Source organism: Xenopus tropicalis, chromosome 1, assembly GCF_000004195.4.
Source record: "Xenopus tropicalis strain Nigerian chromosome 1, UCB_Xtro_10.0, whole genome shotgun sequence".
NCBI classification, from domain to species: domain Eukaryota; kingdom Metazoa; phylum Chordata; class Amphibia; order Anura; family Pipidae; genus Xenopus; species Xenopus tropicalis.
The window spans coordinates 44,344,003-44,369,947 of record NC_030677.2 but is presented as its reverse complement, the minus strand read 5'-3'; the positions used below and the strand labels follow the sequence as shown (position 1 = coordinate 44,369,947).

The following is a 25,945-nucleotide window of genomic DNA, read 5'->3' as shown; positions in this document are numbered from 1 at the left end:
TTCTATTGATTGTGTAATAGGTGAACAACTATGCTGGTTATGTTGTGTTTTTGTATGCAGACCGTGGGGCATTCCTGCTAACAACTGCTGCTGACTGGATACTTCCCAAATGACATCAGACCACACAATCTTCATAACCAGACCATGCCCAAGAACAATGGCAGATACTGGTGCTAACATTAAATATGCAAGGGGGCTCATTGGTTAATTAAATTACTTCTTTTATTATAAAGCTAGTAGTTAGATAAACACAATGGTAATTTGAGGATCTTTAAATTTAAAAGCTTTATTAATTAGATAGCATGTATGGCAACAATGCACCTAGACACAATTTAATAGCCACATGGTGTATTAAAACCCAGCGATGTTACCAAAACTAATTTTCAAATTCTAAAACTGCCATGACAAAAATGATAAGAAAAGAGATCCTGGCTAGGAATCCTATTGTACTTAAAACACCCCCTATTTAAGCTTGACTCTATAACTTACTGTGTGTATAAATATTCAAACCAGACCCCCTCAGGTTTTTATGAGGGCATTATAAAATAACAAAAATGATTACTAATAAGGAAGGTTGTTGTCTGATATTATGAGAACTATGGAGGAATTGACAACAACAAAAAAAAGTCCAGAGAAACGTAAATAAGAGAAAATTCTGCATTCAATCCCCTTGTCCAGATTTTCTAAAACAGTGGAGCAAAGCAGTGAATGGGGCCCAAATGGCAAGAGGGGTTGCTAAGAGATAAGGGGGACTGACCAAATGCTAGACTGAAAAGGCTGCACAGAACTCAAAAATTAAAATAAATACTGAATGTAAGTCTTAAAAATGAATGAAGATGTAAATGGCTATATGAAAAAATGGGAGAAATAGCAAACAACACTGTTTGTGACCCAATTATTTCTCTTAGCCCCAAGAAGGTAATAAGAAAGGCTTTACTTTAGTACATGTACTATGTAACTGTATTTTAGGGAAATGACTGGCTGTTGTTTAATAGCCTATTGCTGATCACACAAATGTAATCAAAATATGAAAAAATGGCATGCAGAATTTTTCAGAACAGGAATGAAGTCCCCTCATTCATAAAAGATGAAAGTTACTGTGCTAAGTAAGTTTTGTCTCTCTCTACATTAGGCTGTAACATTCCAGCAAATAAAACATTTACCTACCAGAATTATATGCATAGGCTGCGCTAGGATAATCCATGTCATTGTCTGCAAAATCAAACACAATAATTCCCTTTAATAAAGCAAGATACTGTAGATGTCATCTTTGCAACAAAATAGAAAGACAAATGAATTTAACCTTCTCCTTTATGCTTTATGGTTCACTCCCTCTTATGGCTCATCTACCCTGTGAATGATTGCACACCCATTTGTCGCATTGTTTTAAACTTGTCCTTGTCATAATCATACATTCTAATGCTGTGGGTACTAGAACAGAAGCCAGCCTAACTCTGTTAGCATCTATAGCTCTGGAAGAAGACAACTTAAAGGAAAACCCCCTGTACAATGTAAGTCTGTACATAAATATATTGCATTACACAGCTTTTATGTAAAACCATTTTTATCTAAATAAACCATTTTCATATACTTTTTTCAGTAGTATGTGACATTGGGTAATCTTAAATGGAGAACTCACACACAAACAATCCAAGGCACACATACATGTTTGGTCACATCAGCCAATTAATGAACACATTTCTGTCTTTTACTCCCACACTACTTCCTGTTACAGTTAGAGTTGCATTATTTCCTGTCAGGTGATCTCTGAGGGAGCACACAGCCCATCACTAAATGGTGGTTCAATGTAGAAGATAAAAGGGCAATATTTACTGATATGTATACTTCAATTTAGTAAGATTCTTAAATAGGCCACTTAATATGACATAAATGATCTGTTGGTTAACTATTCCTTCTGGGGATATAGTTTTCCTTTAATAAACTCAAATAATAGTTACATTTGCAGATGTTTGCCAAAACTTTCAAGCCTCTTGGGCAAATGACTTATGACTTTCAGCCTACCCAACAGGATGGATAGCTGCAGGGTTTGATATTTTTAATACCTAAGAAGAATTTCTGTATTTAGTTTTCAACTGAGAAATTAACTTTAACTATACCAAATGCATTGTTACATGTTATGCTTTTCACCAAGGCAGTAAGCAAACCTACTTGGTGGCAATGTCTTAACTGATTTGTTTCAGCTTAATTAAAATTAATATTTTAGCTCTGTGGGTGGTGTTGAGGTAATTGCTATGATAATAAGTACCAGGGAGATTCAATATCACTGTCTCTCAGGGCTTTATGGTTTATAGTATAGGGTAGGGGTGCTTCTACTTACTAAATATAGAACTGAAATAAAATCTCATGACATAACAAGGTTTTAGAGAATCTAACTTCAACCATGTTCCAATGAGGATTAAAACAAGTCATTTTCGAACAAATATTGCATTAAAAGGGCCCTACGAGTGGGGGTTAAAATGTCTGTGTTCCAGAATAGCTTCTTTTTAAAAGGCCATTTGGTGTTTTGAGGAGGCACCGTATAATGTGAGCACCATTCTATCCTACAGGAGATAACTGTGATCATTTTTAATCACAAGTGATCTTAGACTTCTGTCCTGTGCAGATCTCTTGCTAGTATTATTATGTTTTACACAAGTAATATCAAAGTAGTTATATTTTATGGTGCAACATTGCTATCACAAAGCACAAATCCTTTTTTTAAGATAAATAACTGACTACATGAAGACCAAGTACAATTTCGCAAAAATAAAAAGACATTAACAATTCCATGGAATTTAAGCTCAAGTCACATTTCTTAGGGATTTACAACAAACATACCTGGTTTATGAACCATGTGAATTTGTTTGAACATGGTCTTGTACCAATCCTTTGGTCGGTCAACCGTCTGGTAAGGAAAAAAAAAAGCCATCAAAAAATGTTGACAAATCATTTGTTCATTGTATGTAAATCAGTTAGAAATACATGCCATACCAATAAAGTGAGAAAAACTGACAGGTCATCAGTCACTGATAATGAATTCTCTCTGAATAAATCCATATCTTCAGATAGACCAATCAATCTATCTATTATCTCTTTAGCTGATCTCTGTGAGCTTGGTATTCGGTGTGTTAGATGAAGATACGCTGAAATGTTTCCCTGGCACAGTGCTATCACAACTTATCCAACCTGTTGAACCACAATCCCTACTGCATTTCATCCTATTATGTTTGTGCAGTGCAATTAGATATCATCAAGTTTCTTCAGTTAGATATTATTTTCTTTTGGTGACCACACAGAATCTTGTGATCACTGGTGTGTGTCACACACAAAACAAAAAATGAAAATCTCGCAGCAGCCATTGTAACTCACTATGATAAAGCAATCCATTCAGAACAGAGCTACTAGAGTTTCATTAATTATACCCACACCCAACCCATACCTTTACCCAAAAACTACAAGAAATCACAACTCTACCTAACATGAAACATATGTGCCAACATAGAAGCAAGAAGAGGGGAGGTGGATATGCAGGAAAAGAGGTGGTAGAAAAGAGGACTTTTCCAGAAGCATCCAAACCTGTAGGACCATAAACCAACCCCTACAGCATGGGAACACTTCAAGGGAGGTTCTAGGATGGAATGGAACTGTAGAATGGTAGTATGCTGCTTGACTTGACAGGTTCTTTTATTTATATGCATTTTTATTTATTTTCTTTGTGCTAGCTTATGACTGTTGGGCACTATGGGCATTTTATTCATGTAAGAGAAGGGTGTTTTGTGGTGGGCCCAAATCCTCTAGTTTTCTTCTAATATTTATGTTATTAAAAACTAGTTATTTTTATTCAAATTCTTGGAAAAAATAGCAAAATTTAACAGTTTATATATAACAGATAATGGGTCAGATACAATTTGATAAGAACATATTTTATATTTGAATTTCACATTTTTCCATAGACTTTCATTTATTGAGTCAGAAGTTACCCTGTATTGTGTGTTTGTCATGTATAAAGCCTGATTCTTTTTAGTAAGTATGTCTATATTCAAGTATGTCTATATTCATGTCATATAATGCCACATTTGATGCAGTCTCTTTTATTGGATTGCTTACCACCTGCACTAACAGTCTATTCTAAGTACTGGATATAAAGATTCAAATTCTTCACATTCAAATTCGAGGCAGCTTCTCTGATTTAATTTTTCTTCCACTGCCCTATTCGATTTCTGCTACAAAGTTGGCCACAGTAAAATAAGTGTTCCCTGTCTGAAAGGCCACACTTTTGTCATTTGCATTAATTACTGGAACAAGCCCTCAATTATGGGGAAGGTTAGCAACCATAGTGAGTGCAGCTGGTCCTGCCACATACAGGAGTTGTGCTGCCTTGTCTGCAATTAGATCCTTATACATACTTATTAGATTTCAATGAGTAATTAGCAAGGCAGCAGCAATGTAAAAGACCAGAATTTTGAGCAGTTTCATGAGCACAAGCTATTAGCACACCCACAAATAAAAGCACTCAGTTGCCACTGTTGAATCTATTCTTATGTTCCATGTTATACAAGCCTCTTTGCACTGTTGAATACTTAAGGCTTGTAAATCAGATTCACGTGGCTCAATTCAGTTGTAATGCAACATAACTGACGAGAGTAAGCTAGGTAGGCACTGATGCTCACCATAAGTTTGGTACAGCACATGTTATAGTCATTTTGTGGATAATGTCATGGATATTGTAATGGGTACTGTCATGTGCATGTTCAATTTGGCATTCAAGTGCTTTGCCTTTTTTTTTTTTTTTTACTTAGGTCAAATTCACATTGTCCCAGAGTATTGAGCTGTGCCTAAGTTAGTTGGCAAGAAGCTGAATGGATATACGTGGTGAGAGCCCAGTAACTATCAAAGGTGTTTTATTGACATCTTACTGAAAACTAATTCAATTCCAGGATGACCATCAGATATTGGATGGATTGAAAATGGATGGCACGGTGTGTTCATTCCTGATGTAGGCACTGCTTAAGACAGCACATACAAAGTGTAAAAGACCTGTGTGCATTATCACACTTCTATTCATCTTAATTATGTGTCATTTTACAAAGAATAATTAGTGATGGCCACAGTTCTCATGTATCAGTTCATGCTGATATCTCAAAGAGATACTTGCATAAATATATCATACTTTTTTTTGCATGAGCTTTCTAATTTTGCCATTATGTGCCCAATGCTTTTACATTACCGCTGATCCCCCATGTTCCTCCATGAGGGGGCGGCCATATTTGTCCATTAGCATTGGAAGCTTTAATTGACAGGCAGAGGATGGACAGTAAGGTTGGCAAAACAGTTAGTATTAGGAACTTTAACTAAAAATTACTTACAAATGCAGCCCTATCAGTAATAAAAAATCACCATGACCTAAAGGGACTTTTACTGTACATTTATATTTTGAAAAGTAGTTTTTCATGTCAGCATCACTTAAAGTCATGCAGTATTAAGTCAAAGTGATTTGACAAAGTGAATTAATAACCTTCCATGGTCTCCTTGCACCAATGCACAGTGCACCCCATGCTAACAAAGGGGAACTCTGAATAGGCGCATACTCAGGCACATTTATATTATTTTCTCATTTAGAATGTCTCTTTCGCTTTGTATGCTGTTGAACCTTGTCGGTACTATTTTAATAAATGGTGCTAAATAAGACATACTGACATGATACTCACAATGTCTCACCCTGCTAAATTAAGAGAGAAGATTCTGTTCTGCATTCATGGGAGTCACAATCCATTTCACAAGAGAGCCTTTAACTCAACAAAACAAATAAGGCAAGGCAGGCTGAACTCGATTAACCCAGAGTCATTTCTGTCAACCATTCTTGATAATTATACCACACTGAGGAAATTGATCAAATGAGATTTCTACAAATTGCTAAGTTAACACCCATGGTGCCAATAAGTCTCATCAGCGAGGTGCCCCCAATGCAAGGTCAGAATACACAGAGATGAGTTTGATTTGTCTTCCAATTAGCTTATTCAAAGTCTTCCTTGAGGCCAGCGATACAAACAAAAAATACAATTACCTGAGGCACCAGTACAGCCAATCAATGACTGACGAGGAAAAGTACAGTTGGCTAAAAGCTAAATATAAGCTATAAACATATATAAATACCTAAATCAAGCTTACACTTCTTTGTTTTATGTCTTATTTCTTTAATTTTTGAGCTCAACAGGGCTAATAGGAAAATTTAAACTACACCAAGACACAAGACTTATTCATTAAAATCTTTTTGAAGAAAGGGATATACTGCTGCTTTAACACTGAATATCATATTGTTTGATAGAGCACTGCAGAGGCAGTTGTGCATTACTGGATGTCTGTAGTGAGAAATTATATTTGGCACAACTTGTTCTACTCTTAAGAGGAGTCATACATTCTCAGACTTGGTTGGCCAGTTTGGCGATTAGTACCAACATGGTGCACTGGCAGATGAAAGTTGAAAACTTTCAAATCAATGAAGTGAACATTATGCATAATACAAACATAATGGTCAGGACTGACGCACCACCATAGTCGTATAGCCAGCTTAAGGATGGCACGCACAAACATATCTTACTGTTTTGTCATTTGGCAGAGCTGGAAAGCCACATGCCTAGAATTGTATGTTCTACACTGACCTGGACAAGCAAATGACATGGGAATCAGTTTCTCCATTCGACCTGTTATCATATCCAATCAACAGATAAACGTTTAGGGCAATATGACCAATTTAGGCCAATTCACAAACTGTCTCAAAACTAGACCTGATGCATGTCAATCTGGAATATATAGGCCAAAGTGACTGTTTGGGCCCAGCTTTAGGCAATTAAACAGCAGAAGATGATGTTGAGTTACAATGCTCAGCATCCCTTGAGAGTATGTAGCTGTCTATAGCTGCTAATCACAACTGGAGAGCCACCGATCCCTCATGCACTTGCTGTTAATTGTTGTTTTACCTTGAGGTAATAAAACACAAGAAATATATCCAAGCATTATTCTATTACTCACATATTTTCATTACCTGTATTATAATGGTAAATATACAGAAAATATACAGAAAATAATGCAGAGGGACCTTTAATGCTATTAAGCAATTCAATAAAATAGAATGCCTCATGGCAAAATGAATAATCTGGCAGTCATAACAAGCACTGCAGAAAACTTGGCACACAGGCTGCTAATTAGCATTTGCCAATTTTATTTTCTGGCTGCCAACGTCACATATGTTTTATTCTCTCAGGCAGTAATTGTTCAGTTTTTGTGTTTTAATAGAGACCTGCTTAAGGGGCTTTTTTAGCACATCAGTGCAGTTATAAACTGAGAAGTGCTGCCATTAGATTGTTTAACTGGAGATATAGGGAAAGATCCACTCAGTCCTGAGGGTGTCCAGCTGGCAGGTCTTCAGCCAACTTGTCCATCAAAGCGGTGAGGTCAACTGAGCTTATTGCATAATTTTCTGCAGGAGCTAATGATCAAACCATAATGGTAGCCTATTCAGTCTCACTGGAAGAGGGTAATATAACAAGAGTTAATATGTGCATTTACAAAACTTTGAAAAGAGCAGATTAAAGGTGGCCACACACGTGGTGATTTTTGATCGCGACCAATGGTCGCACGAAAGATCGTTCAACCCGCCACTAACGTTCAGGGCTGAAACTGCAGATAAGAAGGTAGAAGCAATAGGATTTCTACCTCCTTCTGCCGATTCAGCCCTGAAGGCAGATTTTGGTCAGGCGCCTTCTATGGCGCCCGATCAAAATCTTTTAACCTGGCCGATCGGCGAGCTGACTTGCCATACACGCACCGGATATCGTACGAAACGAGGTTTCGTACGATATTATCAGTGCGTGTATGGCCAGCTTAAGGGGCAGTTTATAAGTCTACATTAATTTCATATGTGCTAGATTAGAACATTGTGATGGCACCTTACAGATAACAGATAAGGTGTAAAAATACACTATTATGCAGCAAATGTATAAAGAAATCTGCATTGCGTTTTTGTCCATAACTTAACCTTGTATTAAATATGTATCATCTGCTGGCCTCCAATTCAAATCACTCAGCAAAGTGGAAATAGACACCATAGTTTTGTACAATTTAGTATTGTTGTGTCCATGCTATGCAGAGAAACACACACAAGTAGCTGCAGAAGTAATTGTTGTAATGTCAAACAGGAAGGAATCTCAATAACACAGCAAGCTAAACACATACATCATAAAGCCTCATACAGGAGACTCTAGTAACTAAAACAGCATTAGCAGATTCAACTGGAAATATTTGCACATTTACTTTATCTCATATTCAACAAGTTTTATCAGCATACACATGCAGTACATGTAAGCTCAAGGTCATTTTCAAATTAAACAGCAATAGACCAAGGACAGACTCTTCAGGTACCCAATACCAACTAAAGAATGTTTCATTTATCGCTATCGCTCTTTGTTCTATTATAATAATAATGTATTATTATAAAATCAATAACCCTTTGGTGTAGAATTGTAAGAGTACTTTAGACAAACTCTAACAGTCTATGGTTCTGCTCACCTCCTCTTGGAAGACAATTAGACTTGCAAGCAGACTCTAATGTAAAAAAAAATCTCAAATGTTCTGCTTTTCAAAGTATTTCAATATCTCATGCCTTTTAAATCTGCCCTGCCACAGATGTCAAACTAACAGGACTATAGTTTCCTGGCTGAGAACAGGATCCAGCTTTGAATAACAGCACCACAATTTGCCAGTCTCTTGGTACAATATATTAAAGAATTAGGAATAATTAGTGTAACCTTATTCCCAAGGGTATAGTTTCCACTTTTAACCTATTCTATTCTGAGCTTTCAATCATTTAGTCTATTAAAAAGGAAGCCTTCATGAATTGATAAGGAATTTAAATCTTAGCCTTTTCTTTCTGTTTCCATCAACCAATTTACCTGACTGATACAAAAGCGTTCCCAACCCTCCTGCTTTAGTTTTTTTTCTATTTGTACATTTAAAAGTAGAAGTGCTGTTTGTTTTTTTACTTCATGTTTCTCTTTTTTTGATTGCTTATTTTATATTCCTTTTGCCTTGTAATTAATACACCCTGAAATATTACCAATCTCCATGCTACCATTCTATTAGGAAAGAGGTTTTGTTTTATATTACTTGTGCTAAAAATAATATACAGCAAGTATTTGTTTAGCAGTATTTTAAATCATTCCATTTACCTTTTCTATGTAACCCTATAAAAAGATACAAGGGAGTATTCAAAACTCTGTCTTTCAACACTTCCCATAGAGATCTATGGAAAACACACCAGTTAAAGCACACGCAGCAGTGACAGATGGGCCTCTACTTAGAAACACTCACCTTGGTGTCTCAGAGTAAAACTGTGCTGTCACAGGCTGTGTACTTTAACTAGTACATATCAAATAGCTGTCTGTGGGTTACACTTGAAGTGATGTTTTTACTAATAATGTTTGATTTATCAATCTGCTCCTTAGTGTAAAATTATAAATTAAACAATTCAGATGCGATTAAAGGGCAAATGGAAAATTCTTGAATGGTCAAGCCAGTCACCTGATTTAAATCAAATCAGGCATGCCTTCCATATGCTCAAGTGGAAACTTAAAGGGACAAGCCCCCAAAACAAGCAGAAGTTGAAGGTGGCTGCAGTAGAGGCTTGGCAGGGCATCATCGGAGAAGATACTCAGCACCTGGTGATGTCTTTGAACCACAGACTTCAAGCAGTCACTGCATGCAAGGGATATGCAACAAAGTACTAAATATGACTGCTTTAATGTACCTACTACAGGTATAGGATCCCTTATCTGGAAATCAATTATCCAGAGAGTTCAGAATTACAGAAAGGTCATCTCACATAGACACCACTATAAGCAAATAATTATAATTTTTAAAAAATTATTTACTTTTTCTCTATAATAATAAAACAGTACCTTGTAATTTATCCCAACTAACATATAATTCATCCTTATTGGAGGCAAAACAATCCTATTGGGTTTAAATGATGTTTACATGGTTTTTTAGTAGACTTAAGGTATGGAGATCCAAATTACAGAAAGATCTCTTATCTGGAAAGCCCCAGGTCCCGAGCATTCTGGATAACAGGTCCTATACCTGTATTACTTTATCCCAAACTTTATGGTACCCTAAAATGAGGGGGACTATGTATAAAAGGTGTTGCAATTTCTACATGGTGAAACTGAAAGTCTTGAATGTGCACATATCTGAATTGTTTGATTTAAAATTTTACACTGTGGAGCAGAGGGGTAAAAGAAAAATGTGTTTTTGTCCCAAACATTATAGAGGGCACTGTATCTGTTTATCAGTAACATAATCCATGCAATCCAGACATACAGGGTAAATGAATGTGCAACTGATTTGGCCTGATTGGCCTCTTTGGTCATGAATAAAAGAAAAATCAACCCCTACCTGCATTTGGAGGATATTTATTAAAAAAACAAACTTTTAAAACACAATTACACATGTCTGGATTTTGGAAAGACAGCTGAGAGTAACATACAACTTAACTGACACTAATAGTGAAGCCTCAGGCAGGTTGTGGGTTTTTTAAAAATTTACATTACAAATAATGGAATGGTTGCTTACCTCTTTCATTACTGATATCAATAAAGTTTGAGGTTTATTTGTTAGGAAGATCATAATGCCCAGATTTGGTGTGGCAGCGCAACAGATTTCCACCATTCTGCCTCAACATCTAAGAATGCATGTCACCCCGGCAGTCAGTTAATACAGACTATTGTGATCACATCACATTTAATCCATCCAAACTGAACATTTTGTACGCTGATGCTTCTTGTCAGTATTTGTCTATTGCCTTTTGTGGAGAATCACACAATATTTTTCAGTGAAACCCATGGGAAGAACAGTCACTAGAAGGTAGGTCAGTGACGGTGTATAGCCATCTCTAGTGTGGCACTGAACTTGGGTATTTAGCGCAGTTTGACATTTTCCCCATATATCAATATTTTCCTGGCTGCCAGAAACATTTTCCTGATACCGTGTTTCCCCGAAAATAAGACACTGTCTTATATTTTTTTAAGCTCCAAAATATGCACTAGGACTTATTTTCAGGGGATGTCTTATTTTTCCATGAATAAGAATACAGTACACATTTATTCCATCGTTTGGGTGGGTGTCTTATTTTCGGGGGGTGCCTTATTTTCCGAGGGGGTGAAAAATCGGGGGGGGGGTGCCTTACTTTCGGAGGATGTCCTATTTTCGGGAAAACAGGGTAGTAGGAAAGTTTTATCACATTTACACATTTATCAAGGACAATGCCCATGCAAAATGCTTTAAGCAGCAGCACCTACCTGGATCCTAAATTCAGGGTAATAGTATTTGAATGACTAATAAATAGTATATGATATATATTTGCTTTCTATGCAGTAACCAATAAAAAAAAAAATCAGGACGTGATAAACTGACCTCACAGACTGGGCGGATGCACAGGGCCCTATAATTGTCACAAGGTTGTGTTGGTTCTTAAAACACTGCTTATCACCACTTTATTATAGATTCACTACTGCTGCCAGTGAAGTTGCAACTCCAGCTTTTCCCCTCTGATGTTTTAGCACGTACCACCCCCATTATGTCTAGTGCTGCGAGAAAAGTAATGATATTCCAAGAAATCACTAGCAGGACCTGACCTATCAAGCTCAGTTACTATCTAAATCTTCATCTGCATGCAGACAGCACCAGCATGTGTCAGCGGGTATGAAACCCACATCAAGGATAAACTGCCTTTTTTGCATAACTGTTATGTCAATACTCTAGAGATATTTTAGAATAAAAGTTAAAACTAGGCTTTTGAAAAATTGAATTACAGGCCAGGAAAGAAAATAAGCTGGCAGTTATTGATTTCAGTAAAGCAAAGAGAACCCATGGTGCCTAGGGGAGATGGGAAATGATTTGCTACAGCAGAAATTATACAGATTTCTTTTCTCTGCTACCAAAGATTTACAGAGCCCTAATACCTAAAAGCTTCCCCTTGTTTTAATGATTTCTTTCAGTTTTAATGATTTCATTCAATGAAATGTTCATTTTAATGGCACTAGTGAGTTCACAGCTATGTAATGAAGAATCTGGGGAAATGCAATGCTGTGCCAACCCAATTGCTGATAAAGTACAACTGACAGCACTCCTATGTGTATCTTTTTGTTTGTGGAGCAGGCTATATGTTTTCTCAATAGACTACTTTGTTTGATGATTGTTTTAAAAAGTTAGACATTTCTGCTCTAAATCAGTAAATAGGGGCAAGGTAATAACATTTGCACCTGGCTTAGAAACCTACAACCAATTAGATTTCAAACAAGTGATCAGTATATGCTACATGATGAATGGTTGCTATGGCTTACTAGACTTGCTGCAAACTTTGCAAATGTTATTACATTTCCCACTTTATACATTAACATTCAAATGTTTGGAATCACTAAAACAATATATGTTTTTTATAACATCATTCTACTTCCTGTGGTCAGTGCTTGATTGGTGTCCAACATGCAACATGCAACAGGACAACAATCCAAAGCAGACTATGCAAAACCTACTTGGGGGAAGAAACACACAAGAGTACTGGCCGGCACAATCACCAGCTATCAATTCTATTGAGCCCTTGTGGGAAGCTTTTCATTGTAAGGTCAGAGAAAATTTCCTGCAAGCCAGTGGCACAAGTTAATGGTACCCCTTAATGTTATGGAAAACTGACAGCTAGAATGGCTGCAAATAGAGGATTCTTTCATGAATATAAAGTTTTATGATTACAGTTATGAAACAGAAAGAATTTAATGACAATGTCAGTTCCGGTCAAGCTAATGCCACCATGGAAAAGAAAAGTTTCAATTTCTTTTAAAACCATTAAAATGGGAGTTTCCAAATTCCCAGAAGCTACAGTAAGGCTTATGGGAAAAGGAGCTGTTGGATCTTGCAGATCTTTCCCGTAGGTTGGAAGTGTCAAACTGTTATATTTATTTTTTATAATTATTTTCCAAAGATCTCTATAAAATGGATTTAGGTTATTGGGTACAGAGAACCTTTACAATGACTTGGCCTTTCATACCATTACCTCTCAGTTTGCAGTCATCACTTCTTACCGTTCTAATTGCTGTTGGGATTCCAGACTCATCAACAGGGCCAATTCCTGGATAGTGTGGTGCCTTAATTACTGTGACTTTCTTCTCTTCCTCTGAAATCCTGCATATTGGTATTGTACTGCTGCTTCTGCTGACATCTGACGGGAACTGCTGGGAATAGGATTCAGTGGATTCTGCAAACAAAGATACAATCAGGCATCGTTATTGGGTTTATAATTAAAAAGGGTTTGTAACCAATACAAGCAAATATAAAGGCGTGATCCTTAAATTATCAATACATGGGCAAACATTGGTGGCTGTAGAGTCTAGTAAACCTGAAGCTTGTCACTCCTGTGGCTTTGTAACTCATCTGCTGTTGTGGATTACACTTTTATATACAAAACTGTACGCAGGAACTGTAATAGATCACAAAATTGCCTTTTCTGCTTAAAATCATTGTCACAATGCACTATTCTTTTAACCACCAACCACCAACATTCATTTCCAGAACTGTAATTGTGTCTGTGGCAATTAGGCACAACATTTGTTACCTGAAAAAGGGTTGGCACGAATACAGGACATGGGAATACACTCACATGCCCTTCGACTCTTGGTGATTTAACGGGCGTCCCTGTTAAAGGGAGCCATGCTGCCGCTTAAAGCACGTGGCACGTACAAGCATGTATTGCTCCTCATGCACCACAGCAGGCACAAACCAGCAAATCTGGGCAAGAATGATGGCTTTTTGGAGGTTTTTAGTGCCTAGGGCAGTGACCTAGCAATCATAAAGAAGCCCAAATAACTCTAGCAAGCAGTTCAGACACGCAAGGAATAAAGAACTTAGGAATTTTAGTCATTCCCACTCAATAAAGATTTTAGACTATTTGCCAGAATTGTTTGCTGTAGTCACAAAACATCCTTTTCATCTATGAACACTTCATTTTAAAAAATAAAAAAAATAAAAGCTTATTCAGATAAGGGTGGAACCTTAAGGCCATGAAAAGCATAGTAAATACAATATGCATTTAGAATGCCAAGAGCAAGTTCATTGTCTGGGCTTGGCAAAGTACCATGAATTTCTTTTGTCCTTGGCCCTCTGTAGTGTTCAAGTTGCCCTTATATGTCGAAATTAACACTGTTCAATTGTTGTTTGAGGACACATTTCAGACTGGGGTAAATTTCACTGATAGAAACAACCAAAAGGCACTCATATGTCTTGCAACCATTTTGTTTTTCAGGGATGGCAGGTGAAGAATCACAGGGTCAAGGCATACTAGAAATTATTTCTTTCCACCTTAAATGTTGTCTAATAAGCGCTACTTCATTTATCTTAATGAATGACTTACTAAAGAAAGAATGCATGTGACTCAGAAAAGATAGTTAATGTAATTATTCCCACTGCTGTTTATCCAGGAATATGTGAATGACATACTGCCTAATAAACTTCAGTGCCAATCTCTAGTAAAAGCATGAAAAAATAAGCAAACATTAATGAAACACAAGCTGGTCTTTGAAATGGCTTTCCAAACCAAACTTTCTTTCCTGTGCATATAGTCTCCATAGAATAACACAAATTTCCCCATAAAATGACTTTGGGTTTCTTGTATAAGCTTTGCATTTCAGCAGGCAGTTTAGTTCTGCAAATAAAGACTATGAGTACATTGAAAGAGGAACATTGGTTTATACCTAAAATAATTTTCTTTTCCTGACCACCTGTTATTCTAACATTAGACTAATGGCTCTAGACTGAGAAAAGACACCAGTCTTTCTCTCTTTTAGGGTAACTGCAGACTGGGCAATTTCTAGCATTTTATCTCCCCAGCATTTTTTAACTCTCATGAAGAGGCACAAAATGCTAAAATCTGACACCCCCTCAGTTAAAGTCAATGAGAATAATTTTTAAACACTAGGCCCTGAATAGTGACAAGACAAGATCCAGATTGTGGCTGGGATCTCCATTGGCATATAATGGGGTGATTGAAATCGTTTTGTTTCCCTCTCAAGGAATGAGAAAATGCTTGACTGACAAAATGCAAAATCAAATCCTGCATGGCCACCATGCAGGACACCCTCTGACTTGAATCAGAAATGGGTGGACACGAAGGTGTTAGTGCTCTTTGGCCCAAAAACATTTACCAGAGCATTTTCGTCCAAAAATCTAGGTGAAAAAAATCATTAGCCTAAGAATTAACAGTTGTGGAAAACAAAAGCAGGAAGCAGAACAGATTCATTCAGAAAAAGTCATGAAATCACTTATGGAAAAATCCCCTACCTGGTCTCAAAGCTAATTTGTCCAAGTGTATGCAAGTATATGGCTTGCATACAGTTTTATATTCTTTCATCCTTGTGGCAGACATTATAATGACGAGAAGCACCATTTTTACTGTTAACCACAACAAAGCTTTCTCCACTAAAATTTTTCCAAAAACACAAAATCTGCACTTTTGGCCAATGCATAGCCTTCAAACAGATTGCAACCAGGTCAGGAAAAGACAGCTATATGGAGCACTCTCTTTTTATCTTTGCCTGTCTACTGAAACATCTAGTATAAGGACTGAATTGCATTTTATCAGACCCAACTGCAAACGAAAGGGGTTAATCATTTTTTATCTTTGACCTTTTTTGAGATATAATGCCAGTCTGTGCAAATTAATTTGAACACTTCAGGATTAAAAAATTAAAAAAGTTCCCCCCCTAGATCTTTCTTGACAGTGTTAATTAAAGACTATACAAAGACTGAACAGCCTTAATCTGGCTATACATGTAATGATTTTTTCTTTAATTAAAGACCAATTTCAGTGTGATTTGACAAAACTCACAAATTATTGTAAGGTTAATGGGTACTGAACGATCATACATCTAGTGATCTTTCATCTGACACCGGTCAGAAAATTGATCAGGCAGGTTTAAAAATTTTCGCCGTTAACAATTACATTTGTCCAGTTGTTTGCAGGACCAAGCAGCAGTTTTCCTAGCTTCAACTAGACAATATCGCTTGAAATGGTAGTTTTCATTGATGGACAAATCGTATTGTTTCACTATAAGTTTGGTTGTACCATAACGAGAAGATCTTTTAAAAATCTACATGTGTATGGCCAGGTTTATCCTCATTTTTGTAGGGAAAGGAAACTGTACAGTAGGTCAGAGTACCTAAAGGCTCACATTCCCAGCTGGATTGAGATCTTGGTCACTTTCTAGAAGAAGACATTTGCTGAGTAATATATAATATAATTAAATTCAGAATAAGTGAAATTAGAGTGGTGCTGTGAAACAGAAGCATGATATCTATTATCAGTTCTATAGAAGCAACTTTGCCCTACATACAACAGGTGGTTTAGAGAAATCACATGTTGAGGAGGACTACTGAAAATAGCTGTATTGCCTTTATCTTGGGAAGTAGAGGAGCTAAAACCAGGAGTAACATAAAAACAAAACAATGCACTGGAAGCAGCTCTTACAAATACTTGTTTCCTACATATTTCTTATTGACTGTAGTTTGCAGAGATGTTTTAGGTGAAAAAAGCAATAATAATCTGCTATCCCAGTTTTAAGCTCCCTTTTAAAGCTACCCTACTTGCATGGGAAATCAAGATCTTGCAGAGGGTTGGAATATATAAAGACAAATACCTCTGGCCCTCCAGATGTCTTGGAGCTAATGATTCCCAGCATGCCCTTGACCATGATGATGGGAGTTGACACTCAACAACAACTGAATACTGCAGAAAGCCCTCATTGTTTTTTTTTTTTTTTTAAATACTTTCCCCACTGATCTGCAAAACTTTTAACATGGACACATTTATTTCTACTGCAAGCCAACTGTTCTATTTTCTTCCAGATCATTTAGCAGTTGCTTTCTTCCCTACAGTGATAGGATGAATGAATTGCCATCATGTTCCTGACAGTACAGGAATTCACACTGACATACAACAGAATGCCTATGGCACCTGAACCACTAATGTTGAAGGCAGAAACGCTAGGGCAGCAGCTTGCTGGTGCAATTCTATTTAATGATCTACTGTGAAAACCATCAGTTCTTTTATTTGCTGTTTTTATTGCTTTATACACAGTGTTCTGATCATAAATCATTTTACTTATATATACAGCAAATTATGTTTCACTGCTGTGCCAATTGTACAGAAATACCGACCGTTTAGAAAGAAGCATGTATTCCCTGTAATAGGCTTAATAAAGAACAATTTGCTGCTCAGTGTGAACTAGCCATGTTGATTGCTGGAGCAAATAAAATGTGGTTTTGAACTGAAAAGTCTTTGAAACTTTCAGACTTGTACATTTAAAATTACATTTTTTTTCCATATAGAAACTGAAAAATTGAACAGCTTCACTGTCTATGATTGTAGCTGTTCCTGCCTAATGTTGTTTGGTACAGTGTTAGTGGCAGGATTCTCTCGCCTGTGAAAATGGTTCTCCTTAGGCAATAAAATGATTAAATGGATATGACACCCTTACTCATAAAATTGCTAAGTAAAATGCCCTATGTAGAGGTTATTACATTTCCACTTGCCATATGAGCCACAATGATGGAAGAGAATAAGTTCCATATGAAAATAAAGATTTACAAATCTTTCTCAGTCTCAGGCCAGTATGAATACATTGTACTCTTATAAAGGCCTCTCTTGTTTTCATGGTGATTACTAGAACTGAGCGTCTATGGTACGACACAACACTGAGAAGCATGTGATGGGCTTAGTATTACAAAGAACTGCAAGCAATAACAAAGTACGGCCCTCTCATGGATACCTATGTCTTCATAACTTGCACTGCAAGATTGGCTGACACACTTATCTATTCAGTGTTCATTATTTTATTATCTGTTACTGTACCCATCTCACGCAGACTGGAAACGTACCCATCATGGCACCATGCTGCATTACCATGCTGGAGTTGAGAGACCGGGAGGAAGGGTATGTTGGAGATGGAGAAAAGGTCCTCTGATAATGGCTCATTGGACTAGCTGGACTGCCTGAACTTCCATTAACTGTTACCGGAGTCTGTGAAAAGGAAATAAGAACATTTCATGATCGAGGACCAGGACTGTGTGACAAGAACATTCCACGATAACCTGAAGTGCAATCACACTGAATCCAGCACAGGACTTGTCTTCAGACACAAACATCAATATCATAAAGTCATGCGTCTCTGTTAGTGGCACTACATGAATTTAACAAGCTTCCCCTGTTGATTGGATGTTAGCATAACAGATCATTTATTATAACCAGCAAATAAAGGATTAGTTGGTTACATTAAAGAACACAAAAGGCTAATTTTGCTAAGATTCAGTAAACATATTAAAAGAAATCCATGCAGTTACTAGCTCTACAATATCTCTTACAATTCAAAATGTTTGGGTATAATATAGTATTTGTGTCATTTTCCTGAATATCTAAAACAAGGTAAAAATGAACAAACCTATAATTGAATACAATACAATACAATCTGTCCTGACACTATTTAAGCAGCTTTATAATGCAGCTATATTTAGAGCATCTGAGCAAAAAACACTAAACACACTAAACACTTTAATAAGAATCACTGGCATGACAATTACGGGGATTTGTTGGCCATATGGCAAATATAAAGGCTATGGCAAATAGTTAGCAAGCATAAAGTAGTTCAGATGGGCTATTTTTGACAAAAATTGTTCCAGTGGGTGTCACTACCGCAGTGGTACCCAGTGTGCTGCATATTTTTTTGAAAAGGTAAACCCAAGTTCAGTACAGAATTAATAAACAGCAAACACCTCTTTGCTTTACAAATAATGGAATTTGTGGTATTTGAGTTGCCCGGTATAGTAGCCCAAAGCCGCACAATGCAAGTCTGTATTTTTTATTAGCGTCTATGATGAAAACAGTAAGGGTTAAACAATGGATATCAGAATGATAGATTTTAGTTGCCTCTCTACTGCTTGACTCTGCAGAGCCACTGTGGGAATAAGGGGAACAATCAGGAGGATGGTGTGTGCAATAAAGGTATACCCAATTAACAAACTTTAATTAAAATCCAAAAACTTGGCTCTATCATTTAATGAAAAATAATAGGAGAATGCATCTTTAGCATATTCAGTTGTTAAATGCACTCCTTAGAGAAATTATTTCTAAAAAGGTTTTTTTATATCATAAGTTCTATTAAGCAGGGCCCTCTTTAGCTCTTGAATAGGTTATCAGCTGTATTTTTGGAATATGTTGACACTTTATAAATGTTTTCATAATGATAATAATATGTGTAATCTACATAAACAAGATGAACCTTTAAAAGATGTATATGTAGTTTTTCTTGTCTTTGTTACTAACTAACAAGGACTGAATAGATTCACATTCGCCCTTCTGTGATGGACACATGAAATTGCTCCAATAATGGGTCATACCAGTTTCATCCAAGTAGTTACTCTAGTTAGGACTGACAGAAAATTCTGCTTTTCTGGAGAGAAATTGTGGCTACAGAACACAATCACATGTGGTAATTTTCAAATCTTTCAACAGACTATGGCCACTCAGTAGTAGTAGTCAGTAGATACAGATGTACTATTAAAATCCATACAGGATTCCTCAGCTAAAGAACCAAGAATGTGCTATTTGGCCTTTCATTTTAACATTTTCCTTATAAAAGTAAATTGATTAATTTTGCAAAAGTGACAAGTGAGGTTGGTGATGCATCACAGAACAGTTAGAAATGAGTGGACATGAAGGACATAAAGGAATTATCCCCAAATGAGGATTTTCTATTTGAATTTAAAAAGTATAAGTTTGGTCAGGTAGAAAGGTTTTTTATTTATTTTATTATTCAGTGCATGACAGCAAATTGATTTGCTATGAAAGAGTAACAATATCTGAAGGGCTTGATATTGTATATCCATATTATGGATCAGCACAGAAAAATTAAATGCCATGCAATTTAGGGGAGGTCGCCAGAAATTTCTGCCTTCAAAAATATATTTATTTTGTAGCATTTTAAAAAAAAGCAGAGACATCAATAATAAATCACATTTCGCAAAGCTCCTAGGCATAATCATGGTCCCAAACGAAACAAAAGGTTCAGGACACCCAAACTCAATTCAACTATCTGATTTTATAGCACAGGGGTGCCCATAATTAACCAGTACGGGAATCTACTATTAATAAAGGTAAGCCAAGATCTACCACTTCAACCACACTGCCAAGTAAAATAGCATAATTACATCACACTGAGGGGGAGATTTATTAAGACACAAACACTTAGAGAATTCATTCGAATGCTCCATTTTCACGCTTGCGCGACTTTTTTGGACGCTTGAGCAAAAAATTCGGAAAGGTTCTGCTGCTGTTTAAAATCGTTCGGTATGAAAATTTCGTGACTTTCGGATCGCCAATACGATATTATCGTGGCTAATACGATTTTTTCGTACGCATTTGCGATCTTCCGAAATTAACGTATCCAATCTGAATTTTTCCCATTTGGGATTCGAACTCGTGTTTTAATGAATCGGCCCCTGAGTGTTGTGTTTAACTGAATAATATTATCAACCATGTCTTTCCAAAGATCTGAATATAGGAGGCACCAGAGAAGCAACAATGATGACATCATTTAATGCAATTTCTGACTATTCCATGCTTTCTACTTTGTTGGAATAGTTTGGGGAAGGCTTTTCTCTGTTTCAGCACCATAAACACTGTCATGTACAAAGTGAGATCCATACAAATTTGGTTTCTTAAGATGGGAGTGATAATACTTGACTGGACAGCTTAAAGCCCTGACCTCAACCCAAGTGAACATCTGTGGGATATACTGAAATGCCTGTGCAACCAGGCTAACATGAGGACTAAAGCTTAACAAAGAGTTAGGCTGCAAATGCTGCACATTATGTTTGGGCTTCTGTACCAGCCCAAGGATACCACAGATCTGTGCCCCCAAAGATGCCCCCAGGAGCTTATTTTCTATTCAATTAAAGCACATGCTCTATGCCGCTCTCAGTTGCCGGGAGGCCCAGACTGGCAACCTGTGGGTTCTGGCAAATGCCAGAGGGGCTGCTGGAAGATGTCATATAGTCACTATTTATTGGGCTGGTTGGGGGCTTTTGGGGCCTCTGTGTGCTTGAAATATCAGGGCCTATTTTGAATCCCAGTGTAGGCCTGGTTGCCAGAGCTTAGGATCCAACTCACAACATACAGTATATACAGTATAAATTATAAAAGTCACAATACAAGACTAATTAGTCATTAATCCAGATTTTATGGCATTTTATGGCAGCCCAGAAACCAATGCAATTTTCATCAGACAGACCTGAATAAGTAATGCCTGTAGAATCAGCCTCTATAATATCAGAATCACATATTTTGCTTGGTGATTTGTGATGACCCTATGCTTAGCTTCTCAACAGCTGCCCAGAGCAGACTGAGTATGTCCTTGTCCCGGACACTCATAACAAAATCGAAAATGGTGACCCCCTATGAACCTCTTTGAAGGCCTGAATCATTACCATTATACAAAAAATGTAAGTGGTTCAGTATATAAACTATTGCATTCCTACCCATATTTATTTTTAGGGTTTTGTTTTCCTTTAATTGCAGATTAATAACCTGACCCCTCAATTTGCTAGGCAGTTTATTTTTAATTCATTTGTATGTCATGAATTAGATGTAATTGGTGTTGCCATGGTTACATCATACCGATGTATCATACACAAGAAAAAATGGGGCTAATATGAACTAGGAGTCAGTTACTGTCCTAGCACTGTATTTATGAGGGCATTGCAATACAATTAGCAGTAGAGATATCTGGCCAATCAGCATCTGATGCAATATACTAGAGGAACGGAACTTTCATTTGAAGCATCGTAGGTGGCTCTTCACGGTGAGGGCAGTGAGGTTGTGGAATGCCCTTCCTAGTGATGTTTTGATGGCAGATTCTGTTAATGTCTTTAAGAGGGGCCTGGATGATTTTTTGAACAAGCATAGTATCCGAGGCTATTGTGATACAAAAATCTACAAACAGAATTGGTAAATATAGTTTATATACTGTATATGCGCTGTATATAGAAAGGTCAGTATGAGTGTGTGTATATATATGCACTGGGGTTCGTTAGGAAACTTGATGGTCTTTTCCAAATCAACTTAACTGTGCACCTATGTAATAACAAGTTGATTAAATAAAACCCAGATCAATGTACAAGAACACTGGACAACCTGCAATGGCCTTCCTTTGTGAATTTCATGCTACAACAAATCATTTGTATGCTGATGGGTCAGTGCAATTTGCCCATTCTTGGGTGTATTCATACTAAACCAATTTCTGACTGTTCATCCTAGGGGGACAGCTATGCTGTTCTGAGGCCAGATTAAGTGTTAATGTTTAAGCCATTCACTGATAACTCTCACACCATTAACAAGATCACTAATAGCAAATGCACAAAAAAGATGATTTATATATTTTTGCACTTGAACTGTTGAAATTTCGGGTTCAGGCATATTAACAAAAGCAGTAAGAAGCAAGTCTAATGCTCATTTAGCCTAATGAATTACATTTGTGCAGTGGGACTTGATGATCTGTATGTATGTATGTACTAAGCTCTGCTGCTGGTTTAGCAACATTAAAATGCATTCAACCTTTGTATTGTTGCTAAGGTAATAAAAATAAATGTTGGAGGAATCGAAATCAGGGATGAACAACCAACACGCTCACAAAAGCTGGTTAAAGGCTGGACATCCCAAAGAGTGATTAACCTGTGTTTATTAAGCCCCAGGACACAGTCAAGTGTACATATGTGTAATTTATTGTGTGGAATTTACAACTCTATTAATCATCTTACAATGCAAACCAGGCTTGCCCAGCCCCAATGAGCCTCTCCTACATTGCCTGACACAGGGCACCAAGCACTCACTAAACAACTGCATGTGCATTCTATCTCGACAGTTCCTGTTTAGGGCACCAAGACCATTAAACAACTATATAGTAGTTCAATAACAGGTAGAAAGCTGCTAGTGGGCATGTACAGTATTGCACCTCGGGGGAGGCCATTTCTATAGACCATCCTTTGGCTCTATCAGGTAGCACTTGACCTGTCCAAAATGAAAGTTTAATCTGCCAGTGTCCTTTCTTATTGTGTGGCTCAGCACATGTAGCAGTGAGAGGTTCAGATCCACTCATTCAAGCCATCCACCTAAAGCATATATGTCAAACACAAGGCCCAGGGGCCAAATCCGGCCCACCTGGCTGTTTTATGTGGCCCTTGGTGAGTGTGTCTGACCATCCAGCCTGATCAATTTCCATTTTCCTCACATAGTAACTAAGACTAAGCGGTATATTTATCATGCTGTGTAAAAAGTGGAGTGAAGCATTACCAGTAATGTTGCCCAAGGCATCCAATCAGTAATCAGATTTCAACAGTAGCAAAGCATCTATTGGCTGCTATGAGCAACATCACCGGTAATGTCTTACTCCACCTTTTACACATTGTGATAAATATACCCCTTAGTATCTTACTATTAATTAATAAAAAATTTGGCCCGTGACTTAGCCTGTGTTTTAGATTTCGGCCCCCTTATGTGATTGAGTTTGACACCCCTGACTTAAAGCAATGATTCCCAACCAGTGACTCGTGAGCAACATGGTGCTGCCCAACCCCTTTGATGTTGCTCCCAGTGGCCTCAAAGCAGGTGCCCATTTTTACATTTCTGGCTTGGAGGCAAGTTTTGGAAGCACAGGTTCAGTTTTACTAAGCAAAGCCACCTGCAGGCCAGCAGTCCACATGGGGCTGCAGAATAGCCAATCACAGCCCTTATTTGGCATCCCCAAAGAACTTGTTCCTTGCTTGCGTGACTCACCTACACTTTTTACATCTACTTGCTGCTCACAAGTAAAAAAGGTTGGGTATCCCTGATCTAAAGAAAGGAACAATACTATTTGGCCATCAACAAAGCTGATCAAACAGATAAATGCCAAGTCAGCCCATGTATCACCATTTATTTGGAAAATACGAAGCACTTATGTGCTTATAGCTATGTAGGACAAATCTATATATGCTAAGCATATTAATACCTCCATATTAGTGAATAGGTTAATTTTGTGAACTGACAAACAACATCCACGTCAGTGAATCAATACAGCAATGCATAATACTGCGTGAAAAGACAAGAAGACTTTATACAGTGCATTTGAAATACAGTAAGGGATCACATGCAACACCTTTGGCGGGCCATCTTATTTTTTTAGTTAAGTACAGGTATGCTGTAATCTGACCCCCAGTAACAACCTGGAAACATTGGCTCTAATAACTAGTCTCTACGCTCATTTGTCTTCACACACCCTTTTCTTACATTGATTCACAGGCCCGTTACATTTTGAATTATTCTTAGAAATTCTACTCAGTTGCAGAAACACTGTTCATATATTTGGTATTAAGTAATAATTAGGTTAGGTTAATGGTCTACATTGTGGATGTGCTGACAATCATTTAGAAGTGTTAGAAGTAAACAGAACTGCAAATATCAAGGATCAATATACCACTTGGGACTCTGCAGACCATGTCGCTGAAGGAAATGAAGCCGCGTGTCCAGAATAGCAAGCAGCAGGCACTTTGAATGTATCAGTAGAATGTACTGTAGAACATCGGTGACTTTCTGGTTTATCTTCTGCCTTTGTAGCAAGGTTGGAAGCTATTGACACTGACAGGGAAGCTGTGTGCTTTTCGGGTGATTGCCTACGGGCCTCTGGTATTATGGTGGGAGGTGGTGCTGGCACTAGTGGAGCACTGTCTTTAATAAAGTGCATGTTAGATTGAGTTTTATTTGTAGGGCTTTCTTTCAGGATTAATTTAAGAGTGGAAACTCTCCGATGTTTTGAATCCTGACTGCTGTCATGGTGAATGAGCATACTATTTGTATCCTCAGCTTTCATATTTAATTTGGAGAAAGAAATGTGAGGATTAGTAGTGGTATGAGTCTGCATCATGTTTTTGCTTTGCTTTGCAGAGTACAGAAAGCTTTCCCTATTGGTTAGCGACTGAACACCTGATTGGGTTAGCATTGTGGGTGCTGAATTCTCATTATCATCACCCTGTGGGTAAGTAGTTGATCTGTAATAGCTTCCCTTCCTTGGAGGAGGCAGAGGTACCTTTTTTTTTCAAATGGCAACCACACAGCAGAACATTATCAGAGAGAGGAGAAAAAAGACAAGGCACACATTAAGATGGTGAATTAAAAAGAAATGTGCAAAACCTATACAGGTATCGGACCCCTTATCCGGAAACCCGTTATCCAGAAAGCTCCGAATTACGGAATGCCCGTCTCCCATAGACTCCATTTTAATCAAATAATTTAGAATTTTAAAACTGAATTCCTTTTTCTATGTAGAAATAAAACAGAACCTTGTAATTAATTTCAACTAAGATATAATTAATCCTTATTGGATGCAAAACAATCCTATTGGGTTTAATTAACGTTTTATTGATTTTTTAGTGGGCTTAAGGTATTGAGATCCAAATTACGGAAAGACCCCTTATCCGGAATACCCTTGGTCCCGAGCATTCTGGATAATGGGTCCTATACCTGTACTGGGCCAAAAACAAAACAATTACATTTCTGTAGTGGGAACTCGGAAGATGAAGAATTCTCTCCCCAAAGCAGATATAGTAGACAGTTTTAAGAATGCAGTTGGCTGCATGTTCTCCAGTTGAAAAACAGAATTTTTAAAATTATACATATGTTGTTAATAATATAATAATATTAGAGGGTTTAGCCAGGAATGTGTCTGATTGCCATTTTGCACTAGGGAAAGAAATGTATCCTTATTCAGTAGCAAATTAGAGAAAGCTTCTCATATTCTTCTCTTAATGTGGATCTAAAGGT

The 25,945-nt window shown here is 37.3% G+C and overlaps 1 protein-coding gene across 19 annotated transcripts in view; it reads right to left on the bottom strand.

Annotated features, from left to right (window-relative positions):
* sorbs2 (sorbin and SH3 domain containing 2) overlaps nt 1-25,945 on the bottom strand; it is a 158,190-nt gene that overhangs the window by 49,933 nt on the left and 82,312 nt on the right. For 14 of the 19 annotated variants that reach the window (XM_031896103.1, XM_031896111.1, XM_031896106.1 and 11 more), the window contains 4 exon segments: nt 17,977-18,118; nt 13,131-13,303; nt 2,839-2,905; nt 1,168-1,212 (listed from right to left, as the gene is read on the bottom strand). In XM_031896103.1, coding sequence (XP_031751963.1) covers nt 1,168-1,212; nt 2,839-2,905; nt 13,131-13,303; nt 17,977-18,118 — 427 coding nt within the window. 19 annotated transcript variants of the gene reach the window in all.